Source organism: Dermacentor silvarum, chromosome 1 (assembly GCF_013339745.2).
Source record: "Dermacentor silvarum isolate Dsil-2018 chromosome 1, BIME_Dsil_1.4, whole genome shotgun sequence".
Lineage (NCBI taxonomy): Eukaryota > Metazoa > Arthropoda > Arachnida > Ixodida > Ixodidae > Dermacentor > Dermacentor silvarum.
In genome coordinates this window covers 407,954,234-407,968,730 of record NC_051154.1, presented here as the reverse complement: position 1 = coordinate 407,968,730, position 14,497 = coordinate 407,954,234, and the positions used below count along the sequence as shown (strand labels likewise).

Below are 14,497 nucleotides of genomic sequence, written 5' to 3'. Positions count from 1 at the left end.
TACAAAACAATGTTTTTATGACTATTCTTCATTTACATATTGCCCATAGTTTTCCAGCTCATACAAACTATGTTGTGGAAGCTTGCCCGGCACGGGAACAAGAACAAGGGAAATTTTAAAAAGTTTAACTTGTCAAGGTCAATTTCACTGCCACAACTTTCCTGGCTGAAGAAAGGATCAATACATTGAATTGGAATGAGTACATTTTCATATCATTTAAGTCACCCCGTACACGCGAGTAGAAAAATTCAGAGGCATTTGAAATCGAACGGTTGGTGCCATGTGCAGCGCGAATAAGCAGCGCCAAGAAAATGCGTCCCCAAGAAGGGCTGTTTTCCTTTGTGCACTAGGGAGCCAGTGGTGCTTGTCGCAAAAGCCTAGAGACGCAGAAGCCAATAAGACAGACACAGAAGCCAATAAGACAGACACAGAAGTTTTAGGAAGCATGAAGATTTTTTTTTATTTTGGTACATTTTAGGTCTTGATGAAAACAGCGCACATAAAGGAAGATTCTAATAAGAGACGCATCTCTTTCTTTATGACGCAGCAATTGGTGTTTGATGCAAAACCTTTCAAATTAGGACATAAACGAAAGGCTGACACGCAAAGCGACGTGGAAAATGTGCGTGCCCGCGCAGGCCTGATCTTCAAAGCGATGTGAGATATGAGGAAAGTTCAAATAGTGCCTCTATCTTCGCATGCGCTGTGCTTTAGACGTTTAGTTCGCGTTGAAGTGAGAGACGGCACGAAGGTCAATTCGCTCGCTGCTATATTGCCGCACCTTCTCACTCCAGTGTTTTGACAGCGAGTTTCCGCGTTCATCGAGCGAGATGTGTTCATGTTTATTTGTGCACGCGTTACACCGCGCTTGTTAATTTAGTTGGTAAGCGAATGTTTACAAGTTTATACCGCCGATAAAGCTACTATCCTTAATTTCAGAAAGCATGGAAGCGTTTTCGAAGTCATAAATAGGTTTACGAACGTGGCCAAACAAATGCCAAAGCATTTCTAAAGGTTTGGGAATTTTCTTATAACTCCCAGCTGTATTTATCTAGGAGTTCTAGCATTTCTAAAGGTTTGGGAATTTCCTTATAACTCCCAGCTGTATTTATCTAGGATTTCCAAGGGCTCGCATACATTTGCGAAGGTTTCTTTTATACTCAACAAACATATAACAACATTATTCTGTGTTATAGTAAAATTTTGCTCTTTACGGTGTTTCTCTGAAGATAGCGTTCTGCGAAACAAATATTCTCAAGTCTCTATGATTTTTTATTGCGTCATTAACATCAGAAGAATTGTTGTGTTCACCGAGGTGGAAAATTAGTGATCAGACCAAACACAAGAAGCCTTCAGCTCTGATAACTGTTTCATGCATTTTAAGCCTCCTAACGGCAACGTGATTCAACAAGTTCCGTGGTGATGCAAAAAAGAAAAACAATTTTGAGCTCTTTTACTGTCGAGGAAATAGAGGTAAGCAAAGCTTGTGGCACGACAACGCTGTCGCAGGTGTTCCGCATCGTTTGCCCTAAACTCAGGGTAAGCGGCTCTTCGCTGACGTTCCCGCAACTCGGTGTCTGGGCCTCGGAACCTCTCACGCTAGAATCGGGCCGTTCACCACGAGCCCTTTCCAAAGCGAGTTCGCGGTGCCGTTGGTCAAACGCAGCCTGCTCCTCGGCGGAACGCACCACGCGCGGAGTTCTCAGCCAGCCGCCGAAACAGATCTGAGGTGAGGGAAGTCCGGCGGAGCGCGCGCCAACCTCCCTTCCTTCCTGAAACTTTGGGTAACAGCGCAAACAGACGACCACAAGAAGGGAGACACGGACACACAGGCGCTGACTAACAACTGGTTTTATTGTGAAGGAAAGCACACCTTATATATGCCAGAGTGAAGCAAGGGAAAGGGGAAAACATAACAAGGGTAACATCGTGCCAACAACGCAAGCGCAAAAACAGCCAACCAAGCGCAACAAGACGCAAACAATTATTTTTCTTTCTAATCTGAACCCCCGATAGCCGCATCCAGAAGATAAAATTCAGCGTCAAAGAGAGCAAGGGAAGGGGTGCTGAAGCACTTGCTACCGAACTTCCTGATGTGGTAGGCTTCCAAACTGATGCGCGCTGTCTTGTCACTACTCTTTCCCAGAATCGTCGTCTCCTTTAACCGGGCCACACAATCAGTGCACTTGCTAACGTGCGCAACTATATGTGCGTATTTGTCATCTCGTTTTTTCAGTTTTAGAGCGTGTTCCCCTAAACGGTCATTGACACAGCGACCAGTTTCGCCGACGTAAAACATCCCACAAGACATGGGAATGCAATACACCACTCCAGTGGAACATTTAACGAACGGCGGTTGGTGGTTCTTCTGGCATCCACGTTTACTGGTGTTGCAGATACGTGGTCACAACTTTCCCAGCTTGTTAGGGGCAGAAAAACATATTGGCACGCCGTGCCTACTTGCCACCTTCTTCAGATTGTGGGAGAGTTTATGGATGTAGGGGACCACCTCAGGTCTATGTGCCTTCCGGTGATCCTCCGCCGTTGTAGTTCCCGTTCCACGCTTGAATTTTTGAAGGAGGGTTTCAGAAACAGCAGTCAAGACCGAGACGGGAAACCCTGCAGCCAAAAGACGGCTTACCTGATTGTTAAAACTGAGCGTCATCTGATGTGGGCACGATTTCTGGAGACCCGATTTCATACACATCACCGCTATTCCTCTCTTAATTGTCTTGGAATGTGCCGAGTCATAGGGCAGTAGCTCCTTCTTAGCCCGTGGGTAGTATCCCCAGCAAACGTGTCCATCACAGAACGTGATTTTAAGGTCTAAAAACTGTAAAATTGAAGAGTCCGGAAGTTCATGGGTGAAACGCAACCCACGTCCATGTTTGCTAAAAAAAGATAAAACTTCACCTACAGTAGAGGAGTAGGTGGAGGCGTGCTGCTTTTTTAAAAGCACTAAAAAATCGTCAACATACCTAAAAGTTTTTAAAACCGGCCCCCCATTAAACACCTGTTCTAGTGTGTCGTCCACCTTGGCCAGAAAAATGTCACAAAGAATAGGGGCTACGCAAGACCCTATGCAGATGCCATCACGCTGCAAAAAAGGCTGATCGTCAAATACAATAAAAGTAGAATTCAAGTAAAACTGCAATAAAGACAGAAAATTATCAACGGACACGCCCGCGGTGTTCTGGAAGGATACGTCGCCGTTAGCTTCAATGCACTCTTTGACACACGCTAACAGTTGATTCTGCGTGACAGAATAAAACAAGTCCTGCACGTCAACAGAAAAACCAAAACCAACATGATCATTTCCCTCTAGAAACTGTGCTACTGCGGCTGAATTTTTGACCAGAAATGGGTCGTTCACAACAAGCGTCTTCAGTTTCTTTAACAAAAACTGGCTGACACACTTCTGCCACGATCCCTCTTCACTAACAATAGTCCTAAACGGAACTTCGGGCTTATGTGTCTTGGTTGTGAAAAAAACCCTCAAGCTGTTTCCCCTACTGTTGGAAATGTCCCTGGCAAGCCTGCCGAGGTCTAACTGCTTACAAAACTGGACAAACTTGGTTTTAACGCGCACTTCACATTTCTTCATGGGGACAAAGTTCTTATTTACCGCCGCCAAAGCTTTTTCATTGTAAAGTCCCTTGGGTAAAACGGCGAACCCCCCCTCTTTATCAGCTTGCGTAAGCATCAGGTTGTTGCGCTTGAAAAAAGATACTACGTCGTTCAACAAAATACTATGCTGCGAGTCCGTGGTTTTAGGAGCAAACTTTCGCAGGCAGTCAACACCTTCAAGAAGGCAGCGGTCCCGATTATCATCTGTAGCCTTATCGGCCACTTTTCGATTCATAGCAATGAGATCATGCGCGGGAACACCAGGTTGGACACCGAATTTAGGTCCTTTCTGCAGAAGACGCATAATCTTCTCTGGTATGTGGACGTCCCCCATGACACTGACATTGCTTCCATGTTGCGCTAACTTCTCGTCTTCGGTACACCGGAGCAAGTCATTCAAGATGCACTTCCACCTGCACTCCGTGAGCTGTGCCGCTAGGCGCTTCAAAGATGCGAGCTTCTTAAGCGCGAGCCACTCAGTATGGTCCTTCAAACACAGAAGACGCAACCAGTCCTGAAAAAGTCGGACTTGACGCCAAAGTTCTGAGCGGCTTAATTTGCAAAGTCTTTTCACATGCCCCCACGATGGTTTTACGGGCCCGAAGAGGGCACTTACTTTATTAGGGACGAGTCCTTTCCGGATGCAAAAGGCGAAGCGTCTTGCCTGGCATGTTGCGTGGACGATGTGGCTCAGTAGAAGGTCGACGGTGGAAGAGGTAGGTGAAACACAGAAAGAAGGGCCCACTGTATAAGAAATGAACTTCATCAATACTTCTTTTTGGGCGAGTTGGTACATCTTGAAACTTTGGGTAACAGCGCAAACAGACGACCACAAGAAGGGAGACACGGACACACAGGCGCTGACTAACAACTGGGAAACAAGCTGGGAAAGTTGTGCCCACGTATCTGCAACACCAGTAAACGTGGATGCCAGAAGAACCACCAACCGCCGTTCGTTAAATGTTCCACTGGAGTGGTGTATTGCATTCCCATGTCTTGTGGGATGTTTTACGTCGGCGAAACTGGTCGCTGTGTCAATGACCGTTTAGGGGAACACGCTCTAAAACTGAAAAAACGAGATGACAAATACGCACATATAGTAGCGCACGTTAGCAAGTGCACTGATTGCGTGGCCCGATTAAAGGAGACAACGATTCTGGGAAAGAGTAGTGACAAGACAGCGCGCATCAGTTTGGAAGCCTACCACATCAGGAAAGTTCGGTAGCAAGTGCTTCAGCACCCCTTCCCTTGCTCTCTTTGACGCTGAATTTTATCTTCTGGATGCGGCTATCGGGGGTTCAGATTAGAAAGAAAAATAATTGTTTGCGTCTTGTTGCGCTTGGTTGGCTGTTTTTGCGCTTGCGTTGTTGGCACGATGTTACCCTTGTTATGTTTTCCCCTTTCCCTTGCTTCACTCTGGCATATATAAGGTGTGCTTTCCTTCACAATAAAACCCGTTGTTAGTCAGCGCCTGTGTGTCCGTGTCTCCCTTCTTGTGGTCGTCTGTTTGCGCTGTTACCCAAAGTTTCAAGATGTACCAACTCGCCCAAAAAGAAGTATTGATGAACTCCCTTCCTTCCATCCACCGCGCCACACCAAACGGCCCTGATCGGTCACGCGCGTCGCGCGTTCCGGCACCGGCGCAGCTTTTGCACACCTTCTCTGTGTTTTTAGGCGAAGCTTTATAGGCTCACAAGTGTCGGAGGTGGTGTTGGCGGTGGCGGTGTCACGCTGAAAAGCCAACACGGGTATCCAACACGGGTATGAGCCATAGTAGTTTTAGCATTACATCGCCGGCGCAGGCTAGCGTATACAAGCTTCACTTGAAAACAGACAATTCAAAAGTTTTTTTTTTTTTAACAGCAGAGCTATTTAAGCAACCGCAATATGTGCTGCGTGCCACTGCATTGCCTAGCAACCATGTACCCGAGCACATGAGGGTTGTACCCTCCCGCGTGTAAATTTGCGTGGCTTAGCCGTGTCTGGGGAAAGGGGGATCCTGGGGGTTGTGCCGATGCCGGGTGTTCGGACCTTTAAGGCCCCCGGTGGAGGCAACACACCTCTTCGGCCTCTGCTTTACATAGACGGCACCTCCAGACTGACCAACCTGGAGGAAATCGGCAGTCACCTTTTCCTGTCCCCCTCTTCAGTCTTTTGTTTTTCTCCCTCACTTTTCCATCTTTCCTATCTTCTCACTTCTTCTCTCTTCCGAATTTCTGGGCGGCAAGTATTAACCTGGTGTAGCTATCCAACCTTGGGTATTTTATATTAGTGTTATTATATAGCGGCGATGCAAGGCTGGCGTCTGCAAGTATTGCATCCTTGTAGCGTCCCCTTGTTGGGTTCGCTGGTGGGTGGCTACCATCGCCGCCGAATTTTCCAACTTTATATGGCAAGCGCTTTTCCCCTGCTATCAGATCGTTCCCTCAAAAGGGGGCACACCGATGAAACTTTCAACTTCTTCATGAAATCAAGAGAAATCTTCCCCAAGTACCACGTGATACATAGTCAACATGAAAGCAAGCCAGTCCGTACTATATCTCCATTTGTTGTTGTGAGATGTCTGACAGGGGCAACAGGGTCAGGTTACAAAGTGACTAAGATGGGAAGCAGCGACCTTCTTCGGGAAGTGCGTGACAAGCTTCAATACAACAAACTGCCAAAACTTGTTGCATTTGGTGACATCCCTGTCTCTGTGGGCGCCTACAGATCAATGAACACTGTCCGGTGTGTCATTTCTTATGACGACCTTCTTGAGCTCGGTGAAAGCGAGCTGTTGGATGGACGGCAAGACCAGAACATGGTAAAAGTGCAACGAATTAAGTTAAGGCGCGATGACAAGGAAATTACAACCAAGCATGTAATAGTTACTTTTGGAACAATTAAGTGACCTCCCTGATTCAATAGAGACCGGATATTGTAAACTACGTGTACGACAGTAGTTCCCAATCCGCGCCGATGCTTCAAATGCCAGCGTTTTGGGTATGGGTCTCAGAGCTGCCGAGGGTGCGCTACTTCTGCAAAATGTGCTTCTAAAGAACATTCCTCAGAGAACTGCACTTCCACAACTCATTGTACGTGCTAACTGTGACGGGGACCAACCCGCCTATTCGCGATCGTGCCCGTCATGGAAGAAAGAAAAAGAAATTATACAACTCAAAGTCAAACTAAACATTTCCTTTCCAGAGGTGCGCAAGCGTTTTTCTGCCGACAACCAGTCCAGTCCTTCCTAAACCGATGTGGTGCGCCGGGGGGCAGCGTCACATCCTGCGAGGGCCCACCCGAGTCACACAGAGTGTTACGGCGCTTATGCCATCAGCCCCCCTGGCAGGAGCAGCCAGTGCTCTTCCGCCCCCTACCACACAAGGCCAGCAGAGCTCCGGGCCTACCCGTCGTATGCTTGCATCCTGCGCCTTTGACAAGGCGATGGATCCAAGCAGCACTATTCCGGCGTCCCAGGTGCCGAAAGAACGGCGTAGCTCCGTGGAGCGCGCCGGGAAAAAAGGGAAAACCCCCATCACGGGGCCTGGAAAGTCCTCGTGAGCTAGCTTAATCTATCTCTCTTAGACACACAGCACAAAACACATATAAAATGGATACACAGAAACTACACTGGAATGTCAGAGGTCTATTACACAATCTTGATTACGTTAAGGAAATACTGCATAAGGTAAATACAAGGGTGCTGTTTGTCCAAGAAACACACCTTAAATCTTCACACACTAACTTTCTCCGACAATATGCGATCTATCGCAAATATAACAACGATGCCATAACAACGATATAACAACGACGCTGGACCAACGATGCCGTTGGCCCAGCGTCGTCATGCCGTGACAAGTGATATAAGTTGTTCTACTCGTCACAGAAAAACCAACATGGCGAAAACAACGCCGGTATACCACTTGTTTCAGCTCTTATGCCATCCGTATCGGCAAAGGCGCGTTCCCACTACGGCGTCAGGAAGCACTTCTTGCCGCTTAGGCCGGAGCAGCGGTCTCACTCTATCGCGTGCACTCCAGCAGTATACACGCTCACCCTCGTCGCCACGCAAGAACTATATGCAGCATCTCTGAGAACGACAGGACGCCACGCATCGGGGCTGCGCAAGTCGCAATGAAAGCGGGAAAGCTGTTAACTCTGTGCCGTGCAGACGGAACATAGTCGTCTAAAGTAGTCATTAATGCGAAAGCATTACATGCGCCATGAGCACGGTGTAAGATATATACTCTTCAGGTGGGGACACTTCTCGGCTTGCTTGCGAGGCGAGATCGTCCAGGTAAAGTAACAATTAGGCGCGCACCGATCGGCCCGGTGCTGGCAGCGGATACCTATCGTCAGTACGATGCAACTTCAAGGCAGAAAATGTTATGTTTTATCCAACGTTGCTATAGCAACCGGCGGTTATCGGAAATCTGAATTCAATGAGGGGCGCTCTTACTGCTACGGATGCGGCATGCATGGCTCAGAGGCATGAGGCAGGCGCGGTCTCTCTGCTTATTTATGGGAAGCATGCTTGTGTTAGAAGCTGGTTCTGGCGCTCCCTGCCAACGTACTATTTGCCCGCGTGTAACAGACACGTGCTTGATCCGAAGCTTTCTCAAAATTTTGTGTTTTGCGTATTCATTTCTTAAGGTGTTTGGTTTACGCGCACTCGCTGACGGTACTCGGTGCTCTCGCATCGGCGATCTCGCTGCTGGGTCTCCGAGCACACTAACAGGGAAGGGGACACGTGTGCTTTTGATTGGCAGCAAAGCACAGTTTTGAACGAGAGCGCGTGACTGTTCGTAAACGAGCAGCATTGCTCCTCTATTCCGAAGCAACCACTTAAGGCACCGGGAGCAATCGCTGTGCGTACATCAATTAGGCACCGTTTCGTGTTGGCCCGATTTACATTTTTGTGGTTCAAATGGTTAATACATGGTGAAAAGTTCAGCATTGTGGGGAGAACAGTGGGGTAAACAACGTGCTATGCAAGGTGGTGCGGCGAAGGATCTGCGGGAGAAGACGGAAAAACGCAAGGGATTGCATCTTCCGAAAGAACGCTTCTTTTTGACACGTCAAGCAGGAGCTCTCTTCCTAGCTCTGAGAAGTATCTTTTCTTCAAGATCATATGGACTGTGAAATGTTTGCTGCAAACTATATCCTTTGTGCTAGGAATCGCTTGAGCACAAGCTTGGAGACGTTCTGGATCAGAAGGAACATCGAACAAAACTGATTTTTCTTTGCAGGTATGGTAACCTTACTTGCAACCTCTAAAGAAGTATTTCCTGCCCATCGTCGATTGCTGTGTAGCCCTGTTGTTTTGTCAGATTTAGCCCATGGCTGCTCACCACTTACCCACGTGAAGAAGTTTTTACTTCCAGCTGGATTATGGAACCGGAAATTTCATCTAGCTGGATACTTTTCTAGCTGGGAAGGCAGCTGGAAAAAATCCAGCTGGAGACTTTTCTAGCTGGGAAGGCAGCTGGAAAAAATCCAGCTGGAGAAAATTTCCGGTTCCATAATCCAGCTGGAATGACTCCCAACTGGAATGTCTCCCAGCTGGATCCAGCTGTAAGAACTGCCAGTTGGAATATGGCTGGAAGAGGTTCTAGCTAGATCCACAGTCCGTGGTGGTACACAGCACCGGTCACCGCAGCTGACAAATAGGACCTTTCTTGCGTCTAGAGAAAGTGATCCTAGCTTTAATGCTGCGGTCCCCCAGATTTACCGCGGACGACAGATGACACCAGCTACTTTCAACTTGCTGGAACCTAGAAAAAAATGCACTGCGGCACGTGGTTTTTACCAGTAGCTCATGTGCAAATAAAGAAACGACTGTGGTGTAAGATCTAATATGTATTTAACTCAAACATATCACGTCACATAGGCGCAGCTTTGCAATGTTAATTCATGCGCAGCTTCTTCTTGCAGTATTGAATTTTTTCTGATAAAGTACGCATGACGTTGTGGTGGGCCAGCGTAGTGTCCACATTATTCACACTGCCCCAGTGGGCCAGGCATCCTGCAGGAAAATATATTGAAAAAATTTTGAAAAGCATAAAATGCATTCAAAATATAGCACAATATCGTGATGAAAAAAAGACTAACCTTAAATAACCTCCACTTTTTCCGGCGTCAGCTGTTTGGATGGCTCCAGGCCACTGTTGGCTTTTGTGGGTGCCAACCGAGCGCTAACGCTTCTCTGTGCAAGCGTGTGGAAACCCCACACAACTTGCGCTGCATCTCTAATCATTATTGTGGCTTTCTTGTTTTTGAACAGCTTAGCTGCTTGCTCTTGTGAGATAAAAATGTTCTTCAATAGATGGAACTGAAAGAAGAGAAATGTATGGACAAATAAAACCTCATTTTAAGTGGTAAAAGAGCCTGTGCATGCCAACTTAAGCTCAACTTTTGTTTCACTCCCCCAATTAAAAGAAATGCATAAAAATGTTCTTGGATAGATGGAACTGAAAGAAGAGAAATGTATGGACAAATAAAACCTCATTTTAAGTGGTAAAAGAGCCTGTGCATGCTAACTTAAGCTCAACTTTTGTTTCACTCCCACAATTAAAAGAAATGCATAGGAAAACAATTGTAGTGTTGCTTGCACTTACCAGCCCACCATCACACAAGGAAAATTCAGCAGGCACCGTCTGCTGAGCTGCTTGGTTTGCTGAAATGTTGAAAAGTACCATTCACAAAACATTAGTATATCGAATTGTGTATATTCATTTTATCACTGTAACAAATGTTCACATCCTGAATTCTTACAGCAAGCAGCCTCTTCGACTGTTTTTTTAGTGCAATTGTTTTCTGGTACAGTCGATGGTGGTGTAGCTGTGGCCACTTGCACACTGTCCCCTGCACGATTTTTCTTACTTGCAAAACACTCACTTACAGGCTTAGAGAGAGCAATGACAGAACACACAAAACCAACATGTACACAAGCTCAAGTTACACAATGTAAATATTTGTTTTGTTACCACAGGGTTTCTTCTTGCACCTAGCACTTTCAGGTGCTGGCTCTGATGCAGGTGCTGGCTGTGATGCAGCTTCTGGCAACTCCTCCGCTGCCAGGTTTCTTTGGAGATTAATGCCTGCAAGAAAGTCTGATTAATGCAACTGCAAATTTCCACATGACCAGAGATATGAACTGTTCTTCAGACTTCTTCCTCAGTGTAAATGAAAGCAAGAAGTTTTCTGGCCTTAGAATAAAACTTTCTCATGACGTATGGGAGGGATGTCAGAACCATGTTCAATATGCCAAAAAAGGTAATGATCATGAATTAACATGCAAGGGAAGGCAAACTGTTGTCAAATGAGACAAAAAACCTTTGCACGATGTACACAAACCTTATTCAACATGACCATTGTCAGATACAAGTGACCTGAAACTCCTTCGCTTTTCACATATTGAATATGGATAAAATCAGCCTATTAATTTTCACACAAATAACTGATTAGGTGAAGCAGCATAGCAGTCATCCCCACAATGCTTACAGCTAGTAATAAAAATATGTTTGCCATTCCATTTGCAGAAATATGCAGTGGGCTTACCATTTCCACACCGACAGGGCTGGCTCAAGTTTTCCATTGTCCGCTGAACTGGAGAAAAGTAGAAAAGTAACTTGTCAGCCAAGTTAATATATATTATTACCATCTCAGAAAATATTCGGTAATTTGATCAACTTACACAAAGCCATCTGTTTCTCCACTTTCTTTTCTAGGAAGTTTATATTCCATTTCAAGGAGGCTGAATGCTGACATTCCAGCTTATATCTGCTTTTCCAAAACATAGCCTCCTTCTCAGAATTTCTCAGTTCTGATAACGCGATTACACTGTCGTCGTCGTCACTGGAGTCCGAGCATTCCTCTGAGGTCTTAATCCTCTTTCTCTGCATAAATAAGCTGCAAGTAAAATTAAAACATGTCATGTGTGCACAGCTAGTCCTTAAATAGAAGACAGCTTTCATTAACTGCTGGGAGAATAGCTTTATACTTCCAGGTGCTTTTCTAGCCTTAAAGACAACAGTTGCCCTAAATTCCCACATGAAGGTGGCTTTGAACATCAATTTCTTTATCTAATTACTACTCCACTGATTAAATGGCAGCACGCCTGATTTGGCTGTAGCCCAGGCTAGTGCACATTTCAGAAACTTTCGAGGGCTTATTTTAGTACATGCAGAAGATAGCAAGCTGCATTATATTTATGAAAATCTATAGACTAAGTGCAATGTAAACTAAAGCCAGTTCTTCATCTATTTCAGTAATTGTGACATCAGCCAGCACTGAGGCAAATGAGGCTTGATTCAACGCGAAATATCTGAAGCCATGTTGCACATCTCGCTTACCCTTGGAGCTGCTTGAGTTTTGCCAGCAGCTGCAGCATTATTAACCAGTGCATGTTTGGTGTGCTGCTCGAGAACTGCTGCGAGCTGTTGCTTTTTGGTGCACAGCTGATTTTTTATCTTTTTCCTCGACTCCTGCAAGAGACAACTTTAATGTAGAACCCAGTTATGCTGTCTACCACAGGCGTCAATTTAACCAAATTGAACAGTCGCTTGAATGTATCTAAAAAAATACATAACTCTTACATGTTTTCTCCCAACCATTTTGATATTGTAACATGTCTCCATCAGATTGTGGGCATCTGCCTATGCTAAGCATGCATGGACAATACCCATATAGAAGCAACTGAATTGTTTTGTTTAGCAGGTTGCGTAGTGACCCCCTGGGTTTCATTTTGACATTTCACCAGAATCTCACAACAAATGCACCAATTTCAGGGATTCTTGGAAGTTTGAGAAACCCAAGTTACTCTGGCAGTAAACAGCCAGAGTTGAAAATCGCTTTTGGTACAATGTAGCTTACACAAGCACTCAGTAAAGGTCATGCAGCCCCAGTGGCAGTAGTTGAGAAAGCAAAGGCTCTTTTCAGATGTTTACCTGCATTGCAGTTTTTCTGCTTGTTCGAGCATCATCATCTTTGCTGCCTGCATCCTCCAAATCGGACGCATGGATTGGAGGGACAGGTGTTCGCTTGTCCATCTGCGTCAGTTCTTCTTTCGTTTCTGCCAAAAATTTCATCCAACGGTGCGTCAATATTGATAATAAATAAGAACAATTTTTCGATACAAAAAAAAACCTAAGCTTGTGAGTGCACTGTTGACACATGCACTGTACAGCCCAGATTTTTCCTGTCGCAGTATTACGCAATATTACATGAGTATTACACTGTCGCATTTAGGCGCATGTTTGCGTATTTTAACACACTCTGGAGATCTGATAATGCGAGTTTTTCCGTCAAAGCTGCGGTACGTCCACAGATATTGCAGTTAAATACGCGCTCCAACGGACTTAAAATAGCTGTCATAACGGCAATCGCTTCAAGACGAAAAATTGAAGCAGCGTGCATTCTTTGTCATATCAGCTGCATATAATTGCTACAACGCAATTATCTTTCAGGTCTACAATAATAAAAATTAAGAAACGCTTACGATAACTGAGATCACGCACGTGATTGATTTTGATTCGCAATGAAAATTCTAGCTGCTGAATGAAAAAGCGCACAAGATCACATACATGCGAGAAATCCTTGTGTACGTTCGAAATGACCAATCGGTTGAATTTACCGGCCATGATGACAACTAAAGAACACGGTTCACGATAGAGGGCGATTTCACCTTGCGACAACTTTCTGTGGCAGCACGACCAAGGCTACGAGCTTCGGCTCCGTAGCCTTAGCCCTGCTGCACAGAAAGTTGTCGCCAGGTACACAGTCGATTGGGCAGCCGACATCCACGGCGAATCACCGCTTATGTTTTAAGTAGCCAAGCCAGCCTTTCGCGCATACGATCAAGGTGATTCCGAATCCACCATCGACGTTCAGAAAACAGCAATATAACGCATTCGCATTTCACGAATATAATCACGAAACCGCAAGGCAAACTTAAAATTTAACACTCACCTGCCAGCTTGAGAATCTGGACAACATATTCGCCGCTGTCCTCCTCGTCGTTGGGGTCGCACCAGTTGGCACTGTACGTCACTTTGTTGTCAAAGTCCAACAAGTGGAGTGGGTAAAAGTCATTTGTGTCTTTGACGGGTATTATGTATCTTTTCGTCTTGTCAATCTCATTGACAAAGCGCACCAGCGCAAACATCTTTTAAGAATACCAGCCGTAACCTGCGATATGATACGGAATATCCTGGTAGGGCCAGTCGGGCTTGTCATAGAATAAAGACCAACTTTGTCACATTTGCTTGCATGCACGCGCTAAATAACAGACAACACACTTGCGATGGTGATGGCGATTAGGCCTACGCCTTGCAACGAGCGGGCGGGCGCGGCCAGACACGGCTACCTCAATGCTAACGCGCTAGCAAAAAAAAAAACAGTTCTTGAGCAAATAAAACTTTAAAAAACGCATTAGAAACGAATAAATACTTTTTGTATAAAAATGCAGCAATATAGTGAGAAATAGGTGGTGATTAAAGTCACACTGCGAGTCTCGGAAGAAGTTGGTAGATCTCAGAGGCTGTCCTTTCGCTACCTGAACGCACCGAAAACACAGCCACTGTCGCCTCGGTTGAGCATACATGGAACCTCCTTCTTTCTGCACCATGTACATCAGTACACTAAAATATAAAAAAAGAAATAGTCTTGCGTGCGCGGTTAGTATTACTCTATCACGATGAGTATCCACCCAGATATCCATTACGCAGCCATTGGGCTGTCGAAGCCATAGCCAGAGGCTGATCGCTGAATGCGTGGTTAAAGGTGGTTCTTTATTCTATGCGTGGTTGTAACGTGGTCGTAGACGTAGTTGCGCGAACTTTGGTATGCGATGGCTCCACTCAAAAGGCGGAAACTCTACCTCGACCCT

At 45.7% G+C, this 14,497-nt stretch overlaps 1 protein-coding gene across 1 annotated transcript; it reads right to left on the bottom strand.

The window, feature by feature from the left end:
- Positions 1-11,165: 11,165 nt before the first annotated feature.
- Positions 11,166-13,849, bottom strand: LOC125943997 (uncharacterized). The gene is made up of 5 exons (XM_049663667.1): positions 13,579-13,849; positions 12,558-12,682; positions 11,964-12,095; positions 11,378-11,507; positions 11,166-11,212 (listed from the first exon to the last, which is right to left on the bottom strand). Exons 1-5 carry the CDS (start codon positions 13,772-13,774, stop codon positions 11,166-11,168), a joined length of 630 nt encoding a protein of 209 aa, XP_049519624.1. The 5' UTR covers positions 13,775-13,849.
- Positions 13,850-14,497: the final 648 nt, after the last annotated feature.

Coding starts and splice junctions, on each gene's coding strand:
- LOC125943997 (XM_049663667.1), bottom strand. CDS start 13,774: ATGTTTGCGCTGGTGCGCTTTGTCAATGAGATTGACAAGACGAAAAGA. Junction 11,508..11,963: donor AAACTCAAGCAGCTCCAAGG/GTAAGCGAGATG, acceptor TTATTTATGCAG/AGAAAGAGGATTAAGACCTC. Junction 11,213..11,377: donor AAGCAGATATAAGCTGGAAT/GTCAGCATTCAG, acceptor TCTCCAGTTCAG/CGGACAATGGAAAACTTGAG.